Raw genomic sequence first — 23071 nt, 5'->3', positions numbered from 1 at the left:
ATGCCTCGCTGTATGTCTCTCTCAAATGTCAATATGCCTTGTATACTGTTGTTCAGGTTAGTTATCATTGTTTTAGTTCACAATGGAGCCCCTAGATCCACTCTGCATACCCCTGTTACCTCCCTTGTCCCACCCCCCACACATGCGGTGACATCACCCATTACAACCAGCATGTCCAGAGATACAACCTCTCTCATCATCACCCAGTGCCTGGGCTTACCTCCGCTGTACCCGCACCCCACCATACCCCTGTCTGCGCATTATGCCCTGAATATATTCTACCATGCCCAGAAACCTGCTCCTCTTATCCTCTGCCCCCAACGCTCTAGGCGACCAGTTTTGATAGCCTTTAGCCGTACCCTCATACTACTCCTTCTCTGTTCCGCGGGTGATGTGGAGGTAAACCCAGGCCCCGCATGTCCCCAGGTACCCTCATTTGTTGACTTCTGTGATCGAAAAAGTCTTGGTTTTATGCATGTCAACATCAGAAGCCTCCTCCCTAAGTTTGTTTTACTCACTGCTTTAGCACACTCTGCTAACCCTGATGTCCTTGCCGTGTCTGAATCCTGGCTCAGGAAGGCCACCAAAAATTCAGAGATTTCCATACCCAACTATAACATCCTCCGTCAAGATAGAACTGCCAAAGGGGGCGGAGTCGCAGTCTACTGCAGAGATAGCCTGCAAAGTAATGTCATACTTTCCAGGTCCATACCCAAACAGTTTGAACTACTCATTTTGAAAATTACTCTCTCCAGAAACAAGTCTCTCACTGTTGCCGCCTGCTACCGACCCCCCTCAGCTCCCAGCTGTGCCCTGGACACCATTTGTGAATTGATCGCCCCCATCTAGCTTCAGAGTTCGTTCTGTTAGGTGACCTAAACTGGGATATGCTTAACACCCCGGCAGTCCTACAATCTAAGCTAGATGCCCTCAATCTCACTCAAATCATCAAGGAACCCACCAGGTACAACCCTAACTCTGTAAACAAGGGCACCCTCATAGACGTCATCCTGACCAACTGGCCCTCCAAATATACCTCTGCTGTCTTCAACCAGGATCTCAGCGATCACTGCCTCATCGCCTGTATCCGCCACGGAGCCGCAGTCAAACGACCACCCCTCATCACTGTCAAACGCTCCCTAAAACACTTCTGTGAGCAGGCCTTTCTAATCGACCTGGCCCGGGTATCCTGGAAGGACATTGACCTCATCCCGTCAGTTGAGGATGCATGGTCATTCTTTAAAAGTAACTTCCTCACCATTTTAGATAAGCATGCTCCGTTCAAAAATGCAGAACCAAGAACAGATACAGCCCTTGGTTCACTCCAGACCTGACTGCCCTCGACCAGCACAAAAACATCCTGTGGCGGACTGCAATAGCATCGAATAGCCCCCGTGATATGCAACTGTTCAGGGAAGTCAGGAACCAATACACGCAGTCAGTCAGGAAAGGTAAGGCCAGCTTCTTCAGGCAGAAGTTTGCATCCTGTAGCTCCAACTCCAAAAAGTTCTGGGACACTGTGAAGTCCATGGAGAACAAGAGCACCTCCTCCCAGCTGCCCACTGCACTGAGGCTAGGAAACACGGTCTCCACCGATAAATCCATGATTATCGAAAACTTCAATAAGCACTTCTCAACGGCTGGCCATGCCTTCCGCCTGGCTACTCCAACCTCGGCCAACAGCTCCGTCCCCCCCGTAGCTCCTCACCCAAGCCTCTCCAGGTTCTTCTTTACCCAAATCCAGATAGCAGATGTTCTGAAAGAGCTGCAAAACCTGGACCCGTACAAATCAGCTGGGCTTGACAATCTGGACCCGCTATTTCTGAAACTATCTGCCGCCATTGTCGCAACCCCTATTACCAGCCTGTTCAACCTCTCTTTCATATCGTCTGAGATCCCCAAGGATTGGAAAGCTGCCGCAGTCATCCCCCTCTTCAAAGGGGGAGACACCCTGGACCCAAACTGTTACAGACCTATATCCATTCTGCCCTGCCTATCTAAGGTCTTCGAAAGCCAAGTCAACAAACAGGTCACTGACCATCTCGAATCCCACCGTACCTTCTCCGCTGTGCAATCTGGTTTCCGAGCCGGTCACGGGTGCACCTCAGCCACACTCAAGGTACTAAACGATATCATAACCGCCATCGATAAAAGACAGTACTGTGCAGCCGTCTTCATCGACCTCGCCAAGGCTTTCGACTCTGTCAATCACCATATTCTTATCGGCAGACTCAACAGCCTCGGTTTTTCGGATGACTGCCTTGCCTGGTTCACCAATTACTTTGCAGACAGAGTTCAGTGTGTCAAATCGGAGGGCATGCTGTCCGGTCCTCTGGCAGTCTCTATGGGGGTGCCACAGGGTTCAATTCTCGGGCCGACTCTTTTCTCTGTGTATATCAATGATGTTGCTCTTGCTGCGGGCGATTCCCTGATCCACCTCTACGCAGACGACACCATTCTATATACTTTCGGCCCGTCATTGGACACTGTGCTATCTAACCTCCAAACGAGCTACAATGCCATACAGCACTCCTTCCGTGGCCTCCAACTGCTCTTAAACACGAGTAAAACCAAATGCATGCTTTTAAACCGATCGCTGCCTGCACCCGCATGCCCGACTAGCATCACCACCCTGGATGGTTCCGACCTTGAATATGTGGACATCTATAAGTACCTAGGTGTCTGGCTAGACTGCAAACTCTCCTTCCAGACCCACATCAAACATCTCCATTCGAAAATCAAATCAAGAGTCGGCTTTCTATTCCGCAACAAAGCCTCCTTCACTCACGCTGCCAAGCTTACCCTAGTAAAACTGACTATCCTACCGATCCTCGACTTCGGCGATGTCATCTACAAAATGGCTTCCAACACTCTACTCAGCAAACTGGATGCAGTCTATCACAGTGCCATCCGTTTTGTCACTAAAGCACCTTATACCACCCACCACTGCGACTTGTATGCTCTAGTCGGCTGGCCCTCACTACATATTCGTCGCCAGACCCACTGGCTCCAGGTCATCTACAAGTCCATGCTAGGTAAAGCTCCGCCTTATCTCAGTTCACTGGTCACGATGGCAACACCCATCCGTAGCACGCGCTCCAGCAGGTGTATCTCACTGATCATCCCTAAAGCCAACACATCATTTGGCCGCCTTTCGTTCCAGTACTCTGCTGCCTGTGACTGGAACGAATTGCAAAAATCGCTGAAGTTGGAGACTTTTATCTCCCTCACCAACTTCAAACATCAGCTATCCGAGCAGCTAACCGATCGCTGCAGCTGTACATAGTCTATAGAAAAATAGCCCACCCATTTTCACCTACCTCATTCCCATACTGTTTTTATACTGTTTTTATTTATTTATTTTTCTGCTCTTTTGCACACCAATATCTCTACCTGTACATGACCATCTGATCACTTATCACTCCAGTGTTAATCTGCAAAATTGTATTATTCGCCTACCTCCTCATGCCTTTTGCACACATTGTATATAGACTGCCCATTTTTTTCTACTGTGTTATTGACTTGTTAATTGTTTATTCCATGTGTAACTCTGTGTTGTCTGTTCACACTGCTATGCTTTATCTTGGCCAGGTCGCAGTTGCAAATGAGAACTTGTTCTCAACTAGCCTACCTGGTTAAATAAAGGTGAAATAAAAAAAAAAAAAAAAATAGGGCAAAGTAGTGGAATAGTGGTGAGTGTAGGGATAGTTGGTATGGTCATTTTTCTTGCCATTTCCCTATCCTTTCCCATTTTGTGTTACAACGTGTAATTAATTCACACTTCAGAACAGTAGGCAGAAACACAGGGCTAGAAAAGAGAAATAGATTAGTAGGAGGCTGTAACCGGCCTCACACTCCAGTATCGTAGGTGGCAGTGTATGTACACTGCAGCTGGTTGCGGTCCGCTAATACATTTTTAAAGAAGAAGAAATTGACCATTTTTTATGACGTTTATTGTATCGATTTGGAAGTCCATGTAGCTATATGTGCTGATAAAAAGGCACACATTCACGCATTACAACGATTTATTTGGCTACTAGTTATATTTTATAAGGTGAGTATTTGAGTCTTATTTGGAAAGGGGGGAATATTGTTAGTGTGCCTCTGCGACAAAATACCTATACAATTGTTGTTAATCGTTAGTAACGCGTTAGCTAGCGCTGGCTACGTCCTTACAAATGCAATGCATTTCGTTTTTAAATCTACTGGACTGTCTTTGGTAATGGTCTGCTCAGTGTATTGTGTGATGTGCGGTCGTGTAGTTGCAATCCAAACCACAGCTCTAACTATCTATGTCAGTTATCTATTTTATTTGACACTGCTTTTATTTACAGGTCTATTTATCCTGCCACTGCCAGGACTATTTTTAAGGGAAACACTCTTTTCACGCCACTTCGATACAAAGTTATTTTCCTAGCCGGTTAGGAGAGCCTTTTCGCTAACCCTTTTCCTAACATTAAGCTCAGTGTCTGAACCGGCTAGGTTAATTCTCCTGACATACGAAGTAAAGTATTATAATTTACTGCGTACGTTCCCCTAACCTGCAACGAAAAAGTTACTTCGGTATCGAAGTGGGGTGACCATAGTGTTTCCCGTGTCTTTAAACTCTGAGAACCATGTCGCTTTACGATGACATGGGCGTCGGGAGTGCGACCAGTGACACCAAGACCGAGGGCTGGTCCAAGAATTTTAAGCTACTGCAGTCACAGCTGAAAGTAAAAAAAGCAGCTCTGACTCAAGCTAAGGTGGGTTCCAATGGCACTGCAGGTTGATGAAAGCTTGTTTCAGGAATGACTCAAAGCTATGTTTACCAAAGCATCCCTAGCCATATCTATGAACCTTGTCTCCACATCCAGAGGTATGGATGATGTTTTGTGTGTGTTCCCTATAGAGTCAGCGGATGAAGCAGGGTACTGTCCTGGCTCCAGTCATCGACTTAAAGAGAGGAGGTTCCGCTGATGACAGACAGATAATAGACACACCCCCACACATTGCAGCAGGACTCAAGGTGAGGGCTGTGTGTGTGTTTCTGCGACACAAGTATTTGTCAGGGTGTCCCATGTGAAATGTGTGTAACTTATGTGATGTGTGTGTGTGTGTCAGGATACAGCACCCAGCGGGTTCTCCTCGGGGGACGCGCTAATCCCCCTGGCTGATGAGTATGACCCCATGTTCCCCAACGACTACGAGAAGGTGGTGAAGAGACACCGCGAGGAGAGGCAGAGGCAGAGAGAGCAGGAACGACTGAAGGAGATAGAGGAAAGAGAGAAGTACGACCTCTTACCAAACAGCATCAAAGCTACACTTCTAGAACATTCAACAGGATTCTGTTGTTATTGTTGACAGTTAGAATGTTATATCCCTCAGGAAACTAAGGATGATGTATTGTTTATAGAAGTTTTCACACTGTAGGAATATGGACCTGACGATGACCACATAATTTCAGTCCATGTTCTTCCTTCGTTCTGACCTCATGTGTGCTTCCTGTCCAGAAAGAGGAAGGACCGACACGAGGGCAGCAGCGCTCCGAGCGGATTCTCCCGCTTCCCCGCGGCAGAGGGAGAGTCAGATGAGGAGGAGGAGGACTATGAGAAGGAGAAGAGAAAAAGGAGTGAGTAGACTACTTCTGGTTTCACTGGTCTCCAAATCAAATGTATTTATATAGCCCTTCGTACATCAGCTTATGTATCAATGTGCTGTACAGAAACCCAGCCTAAAACCCAAACAGCAAACAATGCAGGTGTAGAAGCACGGTGGCTAGGAAAAACTCCCTAGAAATGCCAAAACCTAGGAAGAAACCTAGAGCGGAACAAGGTTATGAGGGGTGGCTAGTCCTCTTCTGGCTGTGCCGGGTGGAGATTATAACAGAACATGGTCAAGATGTTCAAATGTTCATAAATGACCAGCACAGTCAAATAATAATAATAATCACAGTAGTTGTCGAGGGTGCAACAAGTCAGCACCTCAGGAGTAAATGTCAGTTGGCTTTTCATAGTCGATCATTGAGAGTATCTCTACCGCTCCTGCTGTCTCTAGAGAGTTGAAAACAGCAGGTCTGGGACAGGTAGCACGTCCGGTGAACAGGTCAGGTTTCCATAGCCGCAGCAGAACAGTTGCAACTGGAGCAGCAGCACTTCCAGGTGGACTGGGGACAGCAAGGAGTCATCATGCCAGGTAGTCCTGAGGCATGATCCTAGGGCTCAGGTCCTCCGAGAGAAAGAAAGAGACAATTAGAGAGAGCATACTTAAATTCACACAGGACACTGGATAAGACAGGAGAAGTACTCCAGATATAACAAACTGACCATAGCCCCCCGACACAAACTACTGCAGCATAAATACTGGAGGCTGAGACAGGAGGGGTCAGGAGACACTGTGGCCCCATCTAATGATACCCCTGGACAGGGCCAAACAGGCAGGATATAACCCCACCCGCTTTGCCAAAGCATAGCCCCCACACCACTAGAGGGATATCTTCAACCACCAACTTACCATCCTGAGACAAGGCCGAGTGTAGCCCACAAAGATCTCCGCCACGGCACAACCCAAAGGGGGGCGTCAACCCAGACACGAAGACCACGTCAGCGACTCAACCCACTCAAGTGACGCACCCCTCCTAGCGACGGCATAGAAGAGCACCAGTATGCCAGTGACTCAGCCCCTGTAATAGGATTAGTGGCAGAGAATACCAGTGAAGAGAGGGGAACCGGCCAGGCAGAGACAGCAAGGGCGGTTTGTTGCTCCAGAGCCTTTCCGTTCACCTTCACACTCCTGGACCAGACTACACTCAATCATATGACCTACTGAAGAGATGAGTCTTCAGTAAAGACTTAAAGGTTGAGACCGAGTCTGCGTCTCTCACATGGGTAGGCAGAGCATTCCATAAAAATGGAGTCTGGAGAAAGCTCTGCCTCCAGCTGTTTGCTTAGAAATTCTAGGGACAATTAGGGGGCCTGCGTCTTGTATGTGTAGGTATGTACGGCAGGACCAAATCAGAAAGATAGGTAGGAGCAAGCCCATGTAATGGTTTGTAGGTTAGCAGTAAAACCAGCCCTTGCCTTAACAGGAAGCCTGTGTAGGGAGGCTAGCACTGGAGTAATATGATCAAATATTTTGGTTCTTGTCAGGATTCTAGCAGCTGTATTTAGCACTAACTGAAGTTTATTTAGTGCTTTATCTGGGTAGCCAGAAAGTAGAGCATTGCAGTAGTCTAACCCAGAAGTAACAAAAGCATGGATTCATTTTTCTGCATCATTTTTCGACAGAAAGTTTCTGATTTTTGCAATGTTACGTAGATGGGGAAAAATCTGTCCTTGAAACAGTCTTGATATGTTTGTCAAAAGAGAGATCGGGGTCCAGAGTAACGCCAAGGTCCTTCACAGTTAATTATCAGATTCAACTGAAGATCTCTTTGTTTCTTGGGACCTAGAACAAGCATCTCTGTTTTGTCCAGGTTTAAAAGTAGAAAGTTTGCAGCCATCCACTTCCTTATGTCTGAAACACAGGCCTCTAGCAAGGGCAATTTGGAGGCTTCACTATGTTTCATTGAAATGTACAGCTGTGTGTCATCCGCATAGCAGTGAAAGTTAACCTTATGTTTTGGCTTCCCCAAGAGGTAATATATATAGTGAAATCAAGTGGTCCTAAAACGGAACCTTGAGGAACACTGAAATTTACAGTTGATTTGTCGGAGGACAAACCATTCACAGAGACAAATTGATATCTTTCTGACAGATAAGATCTGAACCAGACCAGAACTCGTCCGTGTAGACCAATTTGGATTTCCAATCTCCAAAAGAATGTGGTGATCGATAGTATCAAAAGCAGCACTAAGGTCTAGGAGCACGAGGACAGATGCAGAGCCTCAGTCTGACACCATTAAAAGGTTGTTTACCACCTTCACAAGTGTAGTCTTAGTGCTATGATGGGGTCTAAAACCAGACTGAAGCATTTCGTAGCTGCGCAACAGCTTTTTACATTTTTTTTAGAGAGGAATGGCACAGGAAGCAGCTCTTTCAGTAGTTTAGTTGGAATAGGGTCCAGTAGGCTCTCCACACTGAGCCTTCACAGCAGGGTTATCATCACTATTATGTGCCATTATTTAGGCAGATGGACTTGTTCTTAACGTAAGGAGTTAGGATAATGTTGTGATTACATCAGGATATGTGGTGACTAGACTGTCCCTTGATTCTTACCCATGTCTCTCTTTTAGGTATGGGTGGAGCTGCCATCGCCCCACCCTCATCACTCGTGGATAGTAGAGACAGTGAGTCATGGCTCACAGAGGAATTTGTGTCTGTCTGTTTGGGATGTGGGGGAGTTTGTCCAGTAGCTAGCAGTGTTATTCAACATTAGGATGACATTCAACATGCTTGATCAGGATGAGGTGAGTGTGTTAACTGTCTCTCTCTCCCCTCCAGGCTCGTCATACTCCTATGAGGATGAGATGCGACCCTCCCGTGGTTCTAAAGCAGCCATCCCTCCCCCCATGTACGAGGACTCCGACCGCCCCCGCTCGCCACCTGGCGGTCCCACCAACTCGTTCCTGGCCAACATGGGGTGAGTCTGATACCCCCCCTACTGGGATAGAATGTCCTATTAGTTGTATGTCGTCTCACATACCCAACTCAAAACACAATGGCATCAACCGGTATAGTGCAGCCACTCAGTGTTCTGTTCGTTGGTGTTATCTGATGTTGTGTCCCTGTCTCCCCAGAGGGACCGTGGCCCATAAGATCATGCAGAAGTATGGCTTCCGGGAGGGCCAGGGGCTGGGCAAACACGAGCAGGGTCTCAGCACGGCCCTGTCTGTAGAGAAGACCAGCAAGAGGGGTGGCAAGATCATCATAGGAGACGCCACTGAGAAGAGTAACGCCATACTTCATATCTCACTTTCTGCCGTCTCACTGCCCTGTCTCGCTCTCTCACTCATTTCCCTGTCTCTTTGTCACTCATTCCTGTCTCTCTCAGCTCTCCTGTCTTTCTTTCAGATATCTTTCTTATCATATATATATACACGCCATCTACCCCCCCCTTATTTTCTCTTTAACACCAATACTCATGATCTTTCTGCTAGATAAGATAGATATGAGCTTATTGTCATTGGCTGCTCTAGTTACATTAGCCTGTCCAGATGTTTTTATTTGTATCATGTACTACATAGGCCCAGAATGAATGGTCTTGGTTTCTAGTTCCAAGTCTGTCTATTGTAACGTTATTTGGAGCTGTGTGTTTGGTCATCCTCAGTCAAGATTCCGTTTTTAATTGGTATTTGTCATTCATTGATGATTTTAATCTTCAACATTTGTGAACTTAGTTCTGTGTTCTTTTTTTCCCCGTTTTGTTTGTGTTCGCGTGTGTATGTGTTCCTCTCTAAAGCACCAGGATCCAGTAACCAGACGGCAGCAGCTGAGCCTTTAGGCTGGGGCTCGGCTTCAATAGGTTTGGCACTGTTACATCACTTCCTCCCTACCTTGACGCATCACATCCGGTTTCGCCCCGTGTGTCTTATACAGTTTGCTCAATGTGTGTCAAGTTTCATTATGGAACTAGTAGCCACATTTATTTTGGGCCTACATTATGATGGTTGATAACCTAGAAAATATGTGCTAATTGAGTTTAAGGTTAGTGCCTGTAACCCTCTCATCATCTGATTGATAAACTAGCTTTGTTAAAACATCAGTTGTGGTTCACATTCTGGTCCAATCTACAGTCTGAGTCTCTTCCTGTTTACCAACATATTTAGTTATTTGACCTATTGTTGACATGTTCTGCTCTCTTTTTCCCATCAGTGGACCCCTCCAAGAAGTCAGAGGCCAACCCCCTCACAGAGATCCTCAAATGCCCTACCAAAGTTGTGCTGCTACGGGTGGGTGCTATGTGTTTCTTTGTCTGTGCATGAGTATTTATTGTAAATGATTGTGTGTTTGTTTATGTACATAGGTCCAATAAAGTGTGTGTGTTTTAGAACATGGTGGGCAGAGGAGAGGTGGATGAAGATTTGGAAGGGGAGACCAAAGAAGAGTGTGAGAAATATGGCAAGGTCATCAAGTGTGTCATCTTTGAGGTGAGAGGAATAAGTCTGTCTGTGTATGTATGGTTAACCTCTCTGGGATATTCGGGACAGTAGCGTCCCACCCCGCTAACAGCCAGTGAAAGTGCAGGGCACCAAATTCAAAATAACAGAAATCTCAGAATTAAAATTCCTAAAGCATTCAAGTATTTTACACCATTTTAAAGATAAAATTCTCGTTACTCCAGCCACAGTGTCTGATTTCAAAAAGGCTTTACAGTGAAAGCACCACAAACGATTATGTTAGGTCACCACCAAGTCACAGAAAAACACAGCCATTTTTCCAGCCAAAGACAGGAGTCACAAAAAGCAGAAATATGGATAAAATTAATAACTAACCTTTGATGATCTTCATCAGATGACACTCATAGGACTTCATGTTACACAATACATGTGTTTTTTTTCAATAAAGTGCATATTTATATCCAAAAATCTAATTTTACATTGGCGTGTTATGTTCAGTAGTTCCAAGACATGCAGTGATTTTGCAGAGAGCCACATCAATTCACAGAAATACTCATAATAAACATTGATTAAAGATACAACTATTATGCATGGAACTTTAGATAAACCTCTCCTTAATGCAACCACTGTGTCAGATTTCAAAACAACTTTACGGAAAAAGCACACCATGCAATAATCTGAGTATGGCGCTCAGAGACCAAAACAGCCAAAGAGATATCCATCATGTTATGTAGTCAACATTAGTCAGAAATAGCATTATAAATATTCACTTACCTTTGATTATCTTCATCAGAATGCACTCCCAGGAATCCCAGTTCCACAATAAATGTTTGATTTGTTCGATAAAGTTCATCATTTATGTCCAAATACCTTCCTTTGTTAGGGTGTTTGGTAAACAAATCCAAACGTGTGTGCAAGTCCAGCCGAAAGGTCGGACGAAAATTCCAAAAAGTTATATTACAGGTTGTAGAATCATGTCAAACTAAGTATAGAATCAATCTTTAGGATGTTTTTAACATAAATCTTCAGTAATGTTCCAACCGGATAATTCCTTTGTCTGTAGAAAAGCAATGGAGCGCGAGGTAACTCTCACATGACCGCACGTCAATAGCTTGTGCCTCTCTGCCAGACCTCTGACTCATTCCCCTCTCATTCGGCCCCACTTCACAGTAGAAGCATCAAACAAGGTTCTAAAGACTGTTGACATCATCTAGTGGAAGCCTTAGGAAGTGCAACATGACCAATATCCCACTATCTTCAATAGGGAATGAGTTGAAAAACGACCAACCTCAAAATCCAACCAGGAAGTGGGAAATCTTTCTCAGGTTTTCGCCTGCCATATGAGTTCTGTTATACTCACAGACATCATTCAAACAGTGTTAGAAGCATCAGTGTGTTCTATCCAAAAATACTAAATATATACATATGCTAGCTTTTATGGCTGAGTAGCAGGCAATTTACTCTGGAAACCTTATTCATCCAAGCTACTCAATACTGCTCCCCAGTCACCAAGAAGTTAAGTGCCTAGTCATATTGTGTTGACTAATTAAGCAATAAGGCCCAAGAGGGTGTGGTATATGGCGAATGTACTACAGCTAAGGGCTGTTCTTATGCACAACGCAACGTGGAGAGCCTAGACACAGCCCTTAGCCGTGGTATATTGGCCATATATCACAAACCCCTGAGGTGCCTTATTGCTATTATAAACTAGTTACCAACTTAGTTAGAGCAGCAAAAATACATATTTTGTCGTACCCATGGTATACGTGTCATGTTTGTCATTTATTATCATGTCTTGTCCCTGTGCTCCCCATTCTATTCGTTTCCCTCTGCTGGTCTTATTTGGTTCTTTCCCTCCTTCTATCCCTCTCTCTCCCCCTCCCTCTCTCACTCTCTCGCTCTCTCTTCTCTCTATCGTTCCGTTCCTGCTCCCAGCTGTTCCTATTCCCCTAATCATCATTTAGTCTTCCCACACCTGTTCCCGATCCTTTCCCCTGATTAGAGTCCCTATTTATTCCTTTGTGTTCCGTTCCTGTCCCGTCGGTTCCTTGTTTAGTATTCACCATGCTGTGATTGCGTTTCGCCCTGTCCTGTCGTGTTTTTGCTGTGATTGTGTATCGCCCTGTCCTGTCGTGTTTTTTGCCTTCATCAGATGCTGCGTGTGAGCAGGTGTCTCTGTCAACTACGGCCTGCGCCTACCCGAAGCGACCTGCAGTCTGTGGCCGCTTCTCCAGTTATTCCCCTCTACAGACTAGAGGATTTTTGTTATTCCCTGTTTGGACTTAAATAAACTCTGTTTCTGTTAAGTCGCTTTTGGGTCCTCTTTCACCTGCATGACAGAAGGAACCGACCAAGGAATGGACCCAGCGACTTCAGACGCTCGTTACACTGCCGTCGAGATCCAAGGAGCCATGCTCGGCAGACACGAGCAGGAATTGTCTGCTGCTCGCCATGCCGTGGAGAACCTGGCCGCTCAGGTTTCCGACCTCTCTGGACAGTTCCAGAGTCTACGTCTCGTGCCACCTGTTACTTCCTGGCCTGCCGAGCCTCCAGAACCTAGGGTTAATAACCCACCTTGCTACTCCGGGCAGCCCACTGAGTGCCGCTCCTTTCTCACGCAGTGTGAGATTGTGTTCTCTCTCCAACCCAACACATACTCTAGAGAGAGAGCTCGGGTTGCTTACGTCATTTCACTCCTTACTGGCCGGGCTCGAGAATGGGGCACAGCTATATGGGAGGCAAGGGCTGATTGCTCTAACAAGTTCCAGAACTTTAAAGAGGAGATGATTCGGGTTTTTGACCGTTCAGTTTTTGGTGGGGAGGCTTCTAGGGTCCTGGCTTCCTTATGCCAAGGTGAACGGTCCATAACGGATTATTCTATTGAGTTTCGCACTCTTGCTGCCTCTAGTGAGTGGAACGAGCCGGCGCTGCTCGCTCGTTTTCTGGAGGGACTCCACGCAGTGGTTAAGGATGAGATTCTCTCCCGGGAGGTTCCTTCAGATGTGGACTCTTTGATTGCTCTCGCCATCCGCATAGAACGACGGGTAGATCTTCGTCACCGGGCTCGTGGAAGAGAGCTCGCATCAACGGTGTTTCCCTGCTCCGCATCGCAACCATCTCCCTCCTCTGGCTTTGAGACTGAGCCCATGCAGCTGGGAGGGATTCGCATCTCGAATAAGGAGAGGGAACGGAGGATCACCAACCGCCTGTGCCTCTATTGCGGAGTTGCTGGACATTTTGTTAATTCATGTCCAGTAAAAGCCAGAGCTCATCTGTAAGCGGAGGGCTACAGGTGAGCGCAACTACTCAAGTCTCTCCATCAAAGTCCTGTACTACTTTGTCGGTCCACCTACGCTGGACCGGTTCGGGTGCTACATGTAGTGCCTTGATAGACTCTGGGGCTGAGGGTTGTTTCATGGACGAAGCATGGGTTCGGAAACATGACATTCCTTTCAGAGAGTTAGAGAAGCCTACGCCCATGTTCGCCTTAGATGGTAGTCATCTTCCCAGTATCAGATTTGAGACACTACCTTTAACCCTCACAGTATCTGGTAACCACAGTGAGACTATTTCTTTTTTGATTTTCCGTTCACCGTTTACACCTGTTGTTTTGGGTCATCCCTGGCTAGTATGTCATAATCCTTCTATTAATTGGTCTAGTAATTCTATCCTATCCTGGAACGTTTCTTGTCATGTGAAGTGTTTAATGTCTGCCATCCCTCCCGTTTCTTCTGTCCCTACTTCTCAGGAGGAACCTGGCGATTTGACAGGAGTGCCGGAGGAATATCATGATCTGCGCACGGTCTTCAGTCGGTCCCGAGCCAACTCCCTTCCTCCTCACCGGTCGTATGATTGTAGTATTGATCTCCTTCCGGGGACCACTCCTCCTCGAGGTAGACTATACTCTCTGTCGGCTCCCGAACGTAAGGCTCTCGAGGATTATTTGTCTGTGTCTCTTGACGCCGGTACCATAGTGCCTTCTTCTTCTCCGGCCGGGGCGGGGTTCTTTTTGTTAAGAAGAAGGACGGTACTCTGCGTCCCTGCGTGGATTATCGAGGGCTGAATGACATAACGGTTAAGAATCGTTATCCGCTTCCCCTTATGTCATCAGCCTTCGAGATTCTGCAGGGAGCCAGGTGCTTTACTAAGTTGGACCTTCGTAACGCTTACCATCTCGTGCGCATCAGAGAGGGGACGAGTGGAAAACGGCGTTTAACACTCCGTTAGGGCATTTTGAGTACCGGGTTCTGCCGTTCGGTCTCGCCAATGCGCCAGCTGTTTTTCAGGCATTAGTTAATGATGTTCTGAGAGACATGCTGAACATTTTTGTTTTTGTCTATCTTGACGATATCCTGATTTTTTCTCCGTCACTCGAGATTCATGTTCAGCACGTTCGACGTGTTCTACAGCGCCTTTTAGAGAATTGTCTCTACGTAAAGGCTGAGAAGTGCTCTTTTCATGTCTCCTCCGTTACTTTTCTCGGTTCCGTTATTTCCGCTGAAGGCATTCAGATGGATTCCGCTAAGGTCCAAGCTGTCAGTGATTGGCCCGTTCCAAGGTCACGTGTCGAGTTGCAGCGCTTTTTAGGTTTCGCTAATTTCTATCGGCGTTTCATTCGTAATTTCGGTCAAGTTGCTGCCCCTCTCACAGCTCTTACTTCTGTCAAGACGTGTTTTAAGTGGTCCGGTTCCGCCCAGGGAGCTTTTGATCTTCTAAAAGAACGTTTTACGTCCGCTCCTATCCTCGTTACTCCTGACGTCACTAGACAATTCATTGTCGAGGTTGGCCTTCAGAGGTAGGCGTGGGAGCCATCCTATCCCAGCGCTTCCAGTCTGACGATAAGGTTCATCCTTGCGCTTATTTTTCTCATCGCCTGTCGCCATCTGGCGCAACTATGATGTGGGTAACCGTGAACTGCTCGCCATCCGCTTAGCCCTAGGCGAATGGCGACAGTGGTTGGAGGGGCGACCGTTCCTTTTGTCGTTTGGACAGACCATAAGAACCTTGAGTACATCCGTTCTGCCAAACGACTTAATGCCCGTCAAGCTCGTTGGGCGTTGTTTTTCGCTCGTTTCGAGTTTGTGATTTCTTACCGTCCGGGTAGCAAGAACACCAAGCCTGATGCCTTATCCCGTCTGTTTAGTTCTTCTGTGGCTTCTACTGATCCCGAGGGGATTCTTCCTTATGGGCGTGTTGTCGGGTTAACAGTCTGGGGAATTGAAAGACAGGTTAAGCAAGCACTCACGCACACTGCGTCGCCGCGCGCTTGTCCTAGTAACCTCCTTTTTCGTTCCTGTTTCCACTCGTCTGGCTGTTCTTCAGTGGGCTCACTCTGCCAAGTTAGCTGGTCATCCCGGTGTTCGAGGCACTCTTGCGTCTATTCGCCAGCGCTTTTGGTGGCCGACTCAGGAGCGTGACACGCGCCGTTTCGTGGCTGCTTGTTCGGACTGCGCGCAGACTAAGTCGGGTAACTCTCCTCCTGCCGGTCGTCTCAGACCGCTCCCCATTCCTTCTCGACCATGGTCTCACATTGCCTTAGACTTCATTACCGGTCTGCCTTTGTCTGCGGGGAAGACTGTGATTCTGACGGTTGTCGATAGGTTCTCTAAGGCGGCACATTTCATTCCCCTCGCTAAACTTCCTTCCGCTAAGGAGACGGCACAAATCATTATTGAGAATGTATTCAGAATTCATGGCCTCCCGTTAGACGCCGTTTCAGACAGAGGCCCGCAATTCACGTCACAGTTTTGGAGGGAGTTCTGTCGTTTGATTGGTGCGTCCGTCAGTCTCTCTTCCGGGTTTCATCCCCAGTCTAACGGTCAAGCAGAGAGGGCCAATCAGACGATTGGTCGCATACTACGCAGCCTTTCTTTCAGAAACCCTGCGTCTTGGGCAGAACAGCTCCCTGGGCAGAATACGCTCACAATTCGCTTCCTTCGTCTGCTACCGGGTTATCTCCGTTTCAGAGTAGTCTGGGTTACCAGCCTCCTCTGTTCTCATCCCAGCTTGCCGAGTCCAGCGTTCCCTCCGCTCAAGCGTTTGTCCAACGTTGTGAGCGCACCTGGAGGAGGGTGAGGTCTGCACTTTGCCGTTACAGGGCACAGACGGTGAGAGCCGCCAATAAACGCAGGATTAAGAGTCCAAGGTATTGTTGCGGCCAGAGAGTGTGGCTTTCCACTCGCAACCTTCCTCTTACGACAGCTTCTCGTAAGTTGACTCCGCGGTTCATTGGTCCGTTCCGTGTCTCCCAGGTCGTCAATCCTGTCGCTGTGCTTCTTCCGCGACATCTTCGTCGCGTCCATCCTGTCTTCCATGTCTCCTGTGTTAAGCCCTTTCTTCGCACCCCCGTTCGTCTTCCCTCCCCCCTCCCGTCCTTGTAAGCGCACCTATTTACAAGGTACATAAGATCATGGACATGCGTTCTCGGGGACGGGGTCACCAATACTTAGTGGATTGGGAGGGTTACGGTCCTGAGGAGAGGAGTTGGGTTCCGTCTCGGGACGTGCTGGACCGTTCACTGTTCAACTGATTTCCTCCGTTGCCGCCAGGATTCCTCCTCGAGTGCGCCAGGAGGCGCTCGGTGAGTGGGGGGGTACTGTCATGTTTGTCATTTATTATCATGTCTTGTCCCTGTGCTCCCCATTCTATTCGTTTCCCTCTGCTGGTCTTATTTGGTTCTTTCCCTCCTTCTATCCCTCTCTCTCCCCCTCCCTCTCTCACTCTCTCGCTCTCTCTTCTCTCTATCGTTCCGTTCCTGCTCCCAGCTGTTCCTATTCCCCTAATCATCATTTAGTCTTCCCACACCTGTTCCCGATCCTTTCCCCTGATTAGAGTCCCTATTTATTCCTTTGTGTTCCGTTCCTGTCCCGTCGGTTCCTTGTTTAGTATTCACCATGCTGTGATTGCGTTTCGCCCTGTCCTGTCGTGTTTTTGCTGTGATTGTGTATCGCCCTGTCCTGTCGTGTTTTTTGCCTTCATCAGATGCTGCGTGTGAGCAGGTGTCTCTGTCAACTACGGCCTGCGCCTACCCGAAGCGACCTGCAGTCTGTGGCCGCTTCTCCAGTTATTCCCCTCTACAGACTAGAGGATTTTTGTTATTCCCTGTTTGGACTTAAATAAACTCTGTTTCTGTTAAGTCGCTTTTGGGTCCTCTTTCACCTGCATGACAATACGGCTGTCTGATATATGCCACGGCTGTCAGCCAAACAGCATTTGGGGCTCGAACCACCCAGTTTATAATATGTATTAAACTGTGTTCTCCTCAGATTGCCCAGGTGACAGATGATGAAGCAGTGAGGATATTTCTGGAGTTTGAAAGAGTCGAGTCTGCCATCAAAGGTCAGTAGAACACGTTAGGTTGTACTATGTGTTTGTGCATGTCCTTGAGGTTTCTGTAAGATGTGTGTGTGCTTGTTTGTCTGTATAACTATAACGTATGTGTGTGTCTAACGAAGGTTGCGTATGTAACCACGGTTATGTGAGCTTTATGGATCACTCCAATATATTGGTATCACTCCGCGGCGGAGAGATACATCCGAGGGTGAGGATTTACACATTTACTTCCAAAGAGCTGGTCTGTTGTTCTCACTGACCGTGTCCGCTTCTCATAGGCAGCCAGTGCCCGCACAGGGCACAGCATGCCGGAGGGAGGCCCAGACTCCCTTGCCACTGCCGGGGGGTCGTAAGCAGAACCTTTAGGAGGAATGAAGGGTTGGCATGGAGAGATATACTCCTCCCACCGTGGTCCATCCGGTAGCACTCAGAACTTACCGCAAGAGCATGGAGCTCACCCACCCTCTTCATGGAAGTAATCACTACCAAGAAAGCCATCTTCATAGAGAGGTGTTTCAGAGAGGCAGACTCCAACGGTTCGGCTTTGCCAAAGCTGCCACATCCAGCTCACCGTTGAGCAGGTCCTAGCTGGACGCAGGTGACAAGCCCCCTTCATAAACCTGGAGAACAAGGGATATCGCCCCACCGGCCTGTCCATCCACCCCACATGGCAGGCAGATGTAGTGGCCAAATACCCTCTCAGAGTAGAGGCTGCCAAGCCCTCATCCAAGCGAGACTGCAGGTATTGGAGGATATACTGCACCCTGCATGAATCGGGCACACCCTCAATACCAGTGCACCAAGAACAGAACAACCGCCAGCGCAACTGGTATGCCGCGGTTGTTGCAGGTGCCCTTGTGCTCTGCATGGTGTTCATTACGCCCTCCTGTAGTCCTAACATGGACCATTGGTGCCGTTCAGCAGCCAAGCCCAGAGACTGAGGCAGTGCGGTCTCGGACGACACAGAATTCCCCGGGCAGGTCGGGTCTCAGGGGCAGTTGCCAAGATGTCCCAGACAACAGGGACAGGAGAAGGCTGAACCAGGGTCGTCTTGGCCAGTAAGAGGCCACCAGCAGCAGACGATGCTCCCCCATCCTGGTCCTGTCCAACACAGCCTGGAGCAGGGGAAAAGGGGGGAATGCATAAAGCTCCAGCCCTGGCCAATCGTGAGCCAGAGTATCCAAGCCCAGAGGCCCTGGTGGATCTGACATGGGGCACCACAGGGGGCAATGTGCATTGCCCAGGGAGGTGAACAGGTCCACCTGTGCCCTCTCAAACTTGTCCCACAGGTGCTGCACGACCTGGGGATGTAGGCTCCATTCCCAAGGTGGCAGGCCCTCCCTCGAGAGCATATCCGCTGCCACATTCAGGAAGCCAGGTATGTGTGCTGTGCATAGACGCTAGACATCCCTGAGCCCAGAGAAGGAGCTCACGTGCCATAAGATGGAGGCGGTGGGACCTCAGTCCACCCTGATGGTTGATGTTAACCACCACTGTGGTGTTGTCCGTTCTCACCAGGACATGTCTTCCCTTCAGAAGCTGGAAGGAAAGACCGCAGAGCCAGCAGTACAGCTCAGAACTCTAGTGTATTGATGTGCCTGCCGCTCTAAGGGAGTAGCCAACAGTCGTTGACCGACCTGCCCTTGGTCACCCCCCCGTCCCCAGGCGATCTGGGAGGCATCTGTGTTGACCAGGTCTCGGCGGCACATCCTCAGCACCCCCCACCTCCTGAGAGAAAGGAGTGACAGCACCACCACAACAGTGTCCTGAATCACTGTGCGGTCACCTGCAGCTGGCGGTGGCGCTTCGGGTGCAGCCGATGGGAGTTGAACCACCATTGAAGAGGCCGGAGATGGAGCAGGCCCAGGGGAATTAGCAACGAGGCCGCCGTCAGCAAGCCCAACGGGCATTGGCAGGGTAAGACGGATCCCGTCCACCCTTGCCAAAAGTGGTCAAGGCAAGATCAGATCGCCTGAACCCTTCTGGTGGCAGGCGTACTCTCATAAGAACTGAGTCCAGTTTGGCCACCATCTGGGTGGGCATCAGACTACTCTTCTTGTCGTTTACAGCCTGCCGAAGTAGGTCAGGAGCATGTCTCTGTCTGACAGGACCTGGATCCTGGTCGTGGTACAAATCAGCCAATCGTCCAGGTAATTGAGGATCAACAATCCTCGGGACGTGAGAGGTGCCAGGACAGTGTCCATGCACTTTGTGAAAGTGCGGGGTGCCTAAGAGAGGCCGAAGGGAAGAACTATAAATTCGTAAGCCGTCCCTTTGAAAGCAAATCAGAGGTACTGCAAATGAGCTGGGTGAACAGGAACATGGAAGTTCGCATCCCTCAGGTCCAGCGTCACAAACCACTGGTCCCTGGACACGGCCTGTAACACGCAGGCTGGGGACAGCATGTGGAACCTCAGTGCCTTCAAGTACACATTAAGGTTGTTGAGGTCCAGAATCAGTCGAAACCCTCAGTCTCTTTTTAGGACTAACAAAACACAAGTACGACAAACCACAGGCGAAGCTACAGATCAACTACGCGCAGAGAGTGGAGCACTCAAGAGGGGCTGGCCATGTGGACAGCCAGTGAGTATGCTTCCATGCAAGATATTACACTTACTAGTGACTTACCAAGCAAACGAGAGAAAGTTTGTACCTCAAACCATACGGACGTCCGCCGAGAAAATGAAAGAGAACGTGTGTCGTGGCCATGGGGTCTATATATAGGGGCAGACCCCAGCCGTGACACCGGAGTAAATCTGTAAGTCCTCACTTTGGATGTTTCCCTCTGCCGCGGAGTGATACCAATATATTGGAGTGATCCAATATAGTGAAACATAATGCGTGTGTGTGTGTGTGTGTGTGTGTGTGTGTGTGTGTGTGTGTGTGTGTGTGTGTGTGTGTGTGTGTGTGTGTGTGTGTGTGTGTGTGTGTGTGTGTGTGTGTGTGTATATGTATATAACATGTGTGTGTGTGTGTATATGTAACAGGTGTGTGTATAACGTGTGTGTGTGTGTGTGTGTATACAGGTGTGTGTATAACGTGTGTATATGTATATATATATATATATATATATTTTGCACGCCCAATTTTTCAGTTTTTGATTTGTTAAAAAAGTTTGAAATATCCAATAAATGTCGTTCCACTTCATGATTGTGTCCCACTTGTTGTTGATTCTTCACAAAAAAATACAGTTTTATATCTTAATGTTTGTAGCCTGAAAAGTGGCAAAAGGTCGCAAAGTTCAAGGGGGCCGAATACTTTCGCAAGGCACTGAATATTGTCTGTGTGTGTATTGTGTGTGTGTGTAATTGTGTTTGTGTCTAACTGTTGGGTGTGTGTGTATGTAATTGTGTGTGTAACTGGTTGGTGTGTGTATCACTGTTACGTCTGTAATAAGGCTAATGCAGGGGCCAGTTTAAATGGGTTGTCCCAGATCAGAAAGCAGGTGAGACTGTCCCCCCAGGTGTTACATCACAGCTGTCCTGGTAACCCCCTGTCCATCCACGCACGCCGTTACATCACATCCTCCAAGGGAACAGAAACACGGCCTACATAATATATACACCCTAGACAGGGCCGGACACACACACACCCTGTTCATTTCTGTAGAGGATAGATAATGATACTAATACCTGACTGGACACACACATTGTTACTATTGTTTTCCAGGTGTTTTGACTTTATTTATACAGTAAGGAATTCAAAGGGGGAGACAGGCTAGTGGTATAGAAACCATGGGAAGGGTGGGCACTGGGCTTGAACCCCGGTGTCTGGTGAAGAGGCGTGACTTATGCCGGGTGGTGTTACCAATACACCACGTCTCTGCACATGTATCCATATTTTGTCCACACATGTGCCTGTTTTACTGGGCCTGTCCCGGCATTGGTGTTAGGATGAATAGATACTTGTCATCACTGCTCAAACACACACGCCCCCATGAGGTTATGTGCCTATGTTGATAAGGAACTCTCACACAGCGTCCATCTCACTAGTGTAGACTGGGTGTGTGTTTGAACTCTGCCTCCAGGACTGTTTGTTGTTTACCTGTGACGTTCTTTCGAAGGAGAAACTCCTGGGAACTTGGGTGATGTCCCGGCTGTGTTTTCCAGTGTTTGAATACCAGGAAATACCAAAGCCTCTGATAGCCACAACGTTTTAGTTTTTCATGCTTTGATAAGAATGAATTACAGGTTAATGATGAAAACACTAGACTATCAAAGAGGAGCAACATCCCATAGACTGTGTTAGGATGACCGTATGTTTGTTCACTGTCCAAACTAACAAAATGACCCAATTCCTCACTAGTCTTCACTTAAGGAGACATCGGCAGTGATATTACAGACCTGTCTGGCCTAAGCTGACAGAAAAGTCAAGTCAGTAGTGTTAATAAATAATGTTTGCACAGTAATAATGTTTGTTTCCTGTCTTCTAGCTGTGGTGGATCTGAACGGGAGGTTCTTTGGTGGTCGGGTGGTAAAAGCCTGCTTCTATAACCAGGATAAGTTCCGAGTGTTGGACCTGGGAGAGCAGATGTGAGACACACACACACGGTCCAGCCCACCTGAACCATTACGACCCGCCTTATCCATACCCACAGGGACAGAAGAAATGCTCTGACACACACACGCACGCGCGCATTGGTAATCACCAGTAGCTCTTTCTGTCTCTGATTAGCCCAAACATTTATACTCCCAACAGCAGCACAGTGTGTCTGTATTTAGTAGAGTTTCACTTGTAGTTTCTGTTTTACCAGCAGAACATTTCTGTATGTGAGGTAATGAACTTGGTCTCTGTGTCCTGATATGAACCTGTACAATTGAAACCTGGAAATAAATGTTACTTTTGTTTCAAATCTTTTGTTTTAATCTCTCACTCTTCTAGGGCAGATCGTAGTCTAGGAAGCCCAGTTTTTTTTCTCTGACATAAGGGGCTCTCAGAGGACCAGACCCTCAGCTTTCCATCTTTACATAGCCCGGCACGGTGAGGGGGTACTGGGGCAGTTATGAAAGAAACACAGCCCTCCCCCCTCTAGCCTCATTCAGATCTTATGTAAAACAGACAGGGGGCATAGGAGAGTTAGAGGACTGTCATAATGACAAATCTCTGTGGAGGATTAAATCAGAACAAATTAATTACGATATGGTAATACACAGAAATGAGCTAATTCATAGAAAGGGAATTAAATTGACGTGGACTCTCTCTACTCTCAGATTTTATGACTAACCTCAAATTAAGGTTAGATACATAGAAACTAGTGGAGGATGCTGAGGGAGAACGGCTCATAATGGCTGGAACCGTGTGAATGGAATGGCATCAAGCACACGGAAACCATGTACAGTGCCTTGCGAAAGTATTCGGCCCCCTTGAACTTTGCGACCTTTTGCCACATTTCAGGCTTCAAACATAAAGATATAAAACGGTATTTTTTTGTGAAGAATCAACACCAAGTGGGACACAATCATGAAGTGGAACGACATTTATTGGATATTTCAAACTTTTTTAACAAATGAAAAACTGAAAGATTGGGCATGCAAAATTATTCAGCCCACTTAAGTTAATACTTTGTAGCGCCACCTTTTGCTGCGATTACAGCTGTAAGTCGCTTGGGGTATGTCTCTATCAGTTTTGCACATCGAGAGACTGAAAATTTTTCCCATTCCTCCTTGCAAAACAGCTCGAGCTCAGTGAGGTTGGATGGAGAAC

At 47.6% G+C, this 23071-nt stretch overlaps 1 protein-coding gene across 1 annotated transcript; it reads left to right on the top strand.

Annotated features, from left to right (window-relative positions):
- Window positions 1-3901: 3901 nt before the first annotated feature.
- LOC124014417 (splicing factor 45-like) lies at window positions 3902-22220 on the top strand. The gene is made up of 13 exons (XM_046329362.1): window positions 3902-4054; window positions 4335-4745; window positions 4892-5008; window positions 5104-5270; window positions 5493-5611; window positions 8213-8266; window positions 8421-8559; window positions 8717-8868; window positions 9379-9441; window positions 9792-9868; window positions 9968-10066; window positions 17302-17374; window positions 21801-22220. The coding sequence occupies exons 2-13, from the start codon at window positions 4617-4619 to the stop codon at window positions 21902-21904; spliced, it is 1293 nt and encodes a 430-aa protein (XP_046185318.1). The 5' UTR covers window positions 3902-4054; window positions 4335-4616; the 3' UTR covers window positions 21905-22220.
- Window positions 22221-23071: the final 851 nt, after the last annotated feature.

This window comes from Oncorhynchus gorbuscha, linkage group LG25 (genome assembly GCF_021184085.1).
Source record: "Oncorhynchus gorbuscha isolate QuinsamMale2020 ecotype Even-year linkage group LG25, OgorEven_v1.0, whole genome shotgun sequence".
Classification (NCBI taxonomy): Eukaryota; Metazoa; Chordata; class Actinopteri; order Salmoniformes; family Salmonidae; genus Oncorhynchus; species Oncorhynchus gorbuscha.
Note: the sequence above shows the minus strand (reverse complement) of the source record. Positions and strands in the feature narration are given on the sequence as shown.

Excerpts from the sequence above, each read along its gene's own strand:
- LOC124014417 (XM_046329362.1), top strand. The coding sequence starts at position 4,617 with ATGTCGCTTTACGATGACATGGGCGTCGGGAGTGCGACCAGTGACACC. Across the intron at positions 8,560-8,716 it reads TCGTTCCTGGCCAACATGGG|AGGGACCGTGGCCCATAAGA; the intron begins GTGAGTCTGATA and ends CTGTCTCCCCAG. Across the intron at positions 8,869-9,378 it reads AGGAGACGCCACTGAGAAGA|CACCAGGATCCAGTAACCAG; the intron begins GTAACGCCATAC and ends TCCTCTCTAAAG.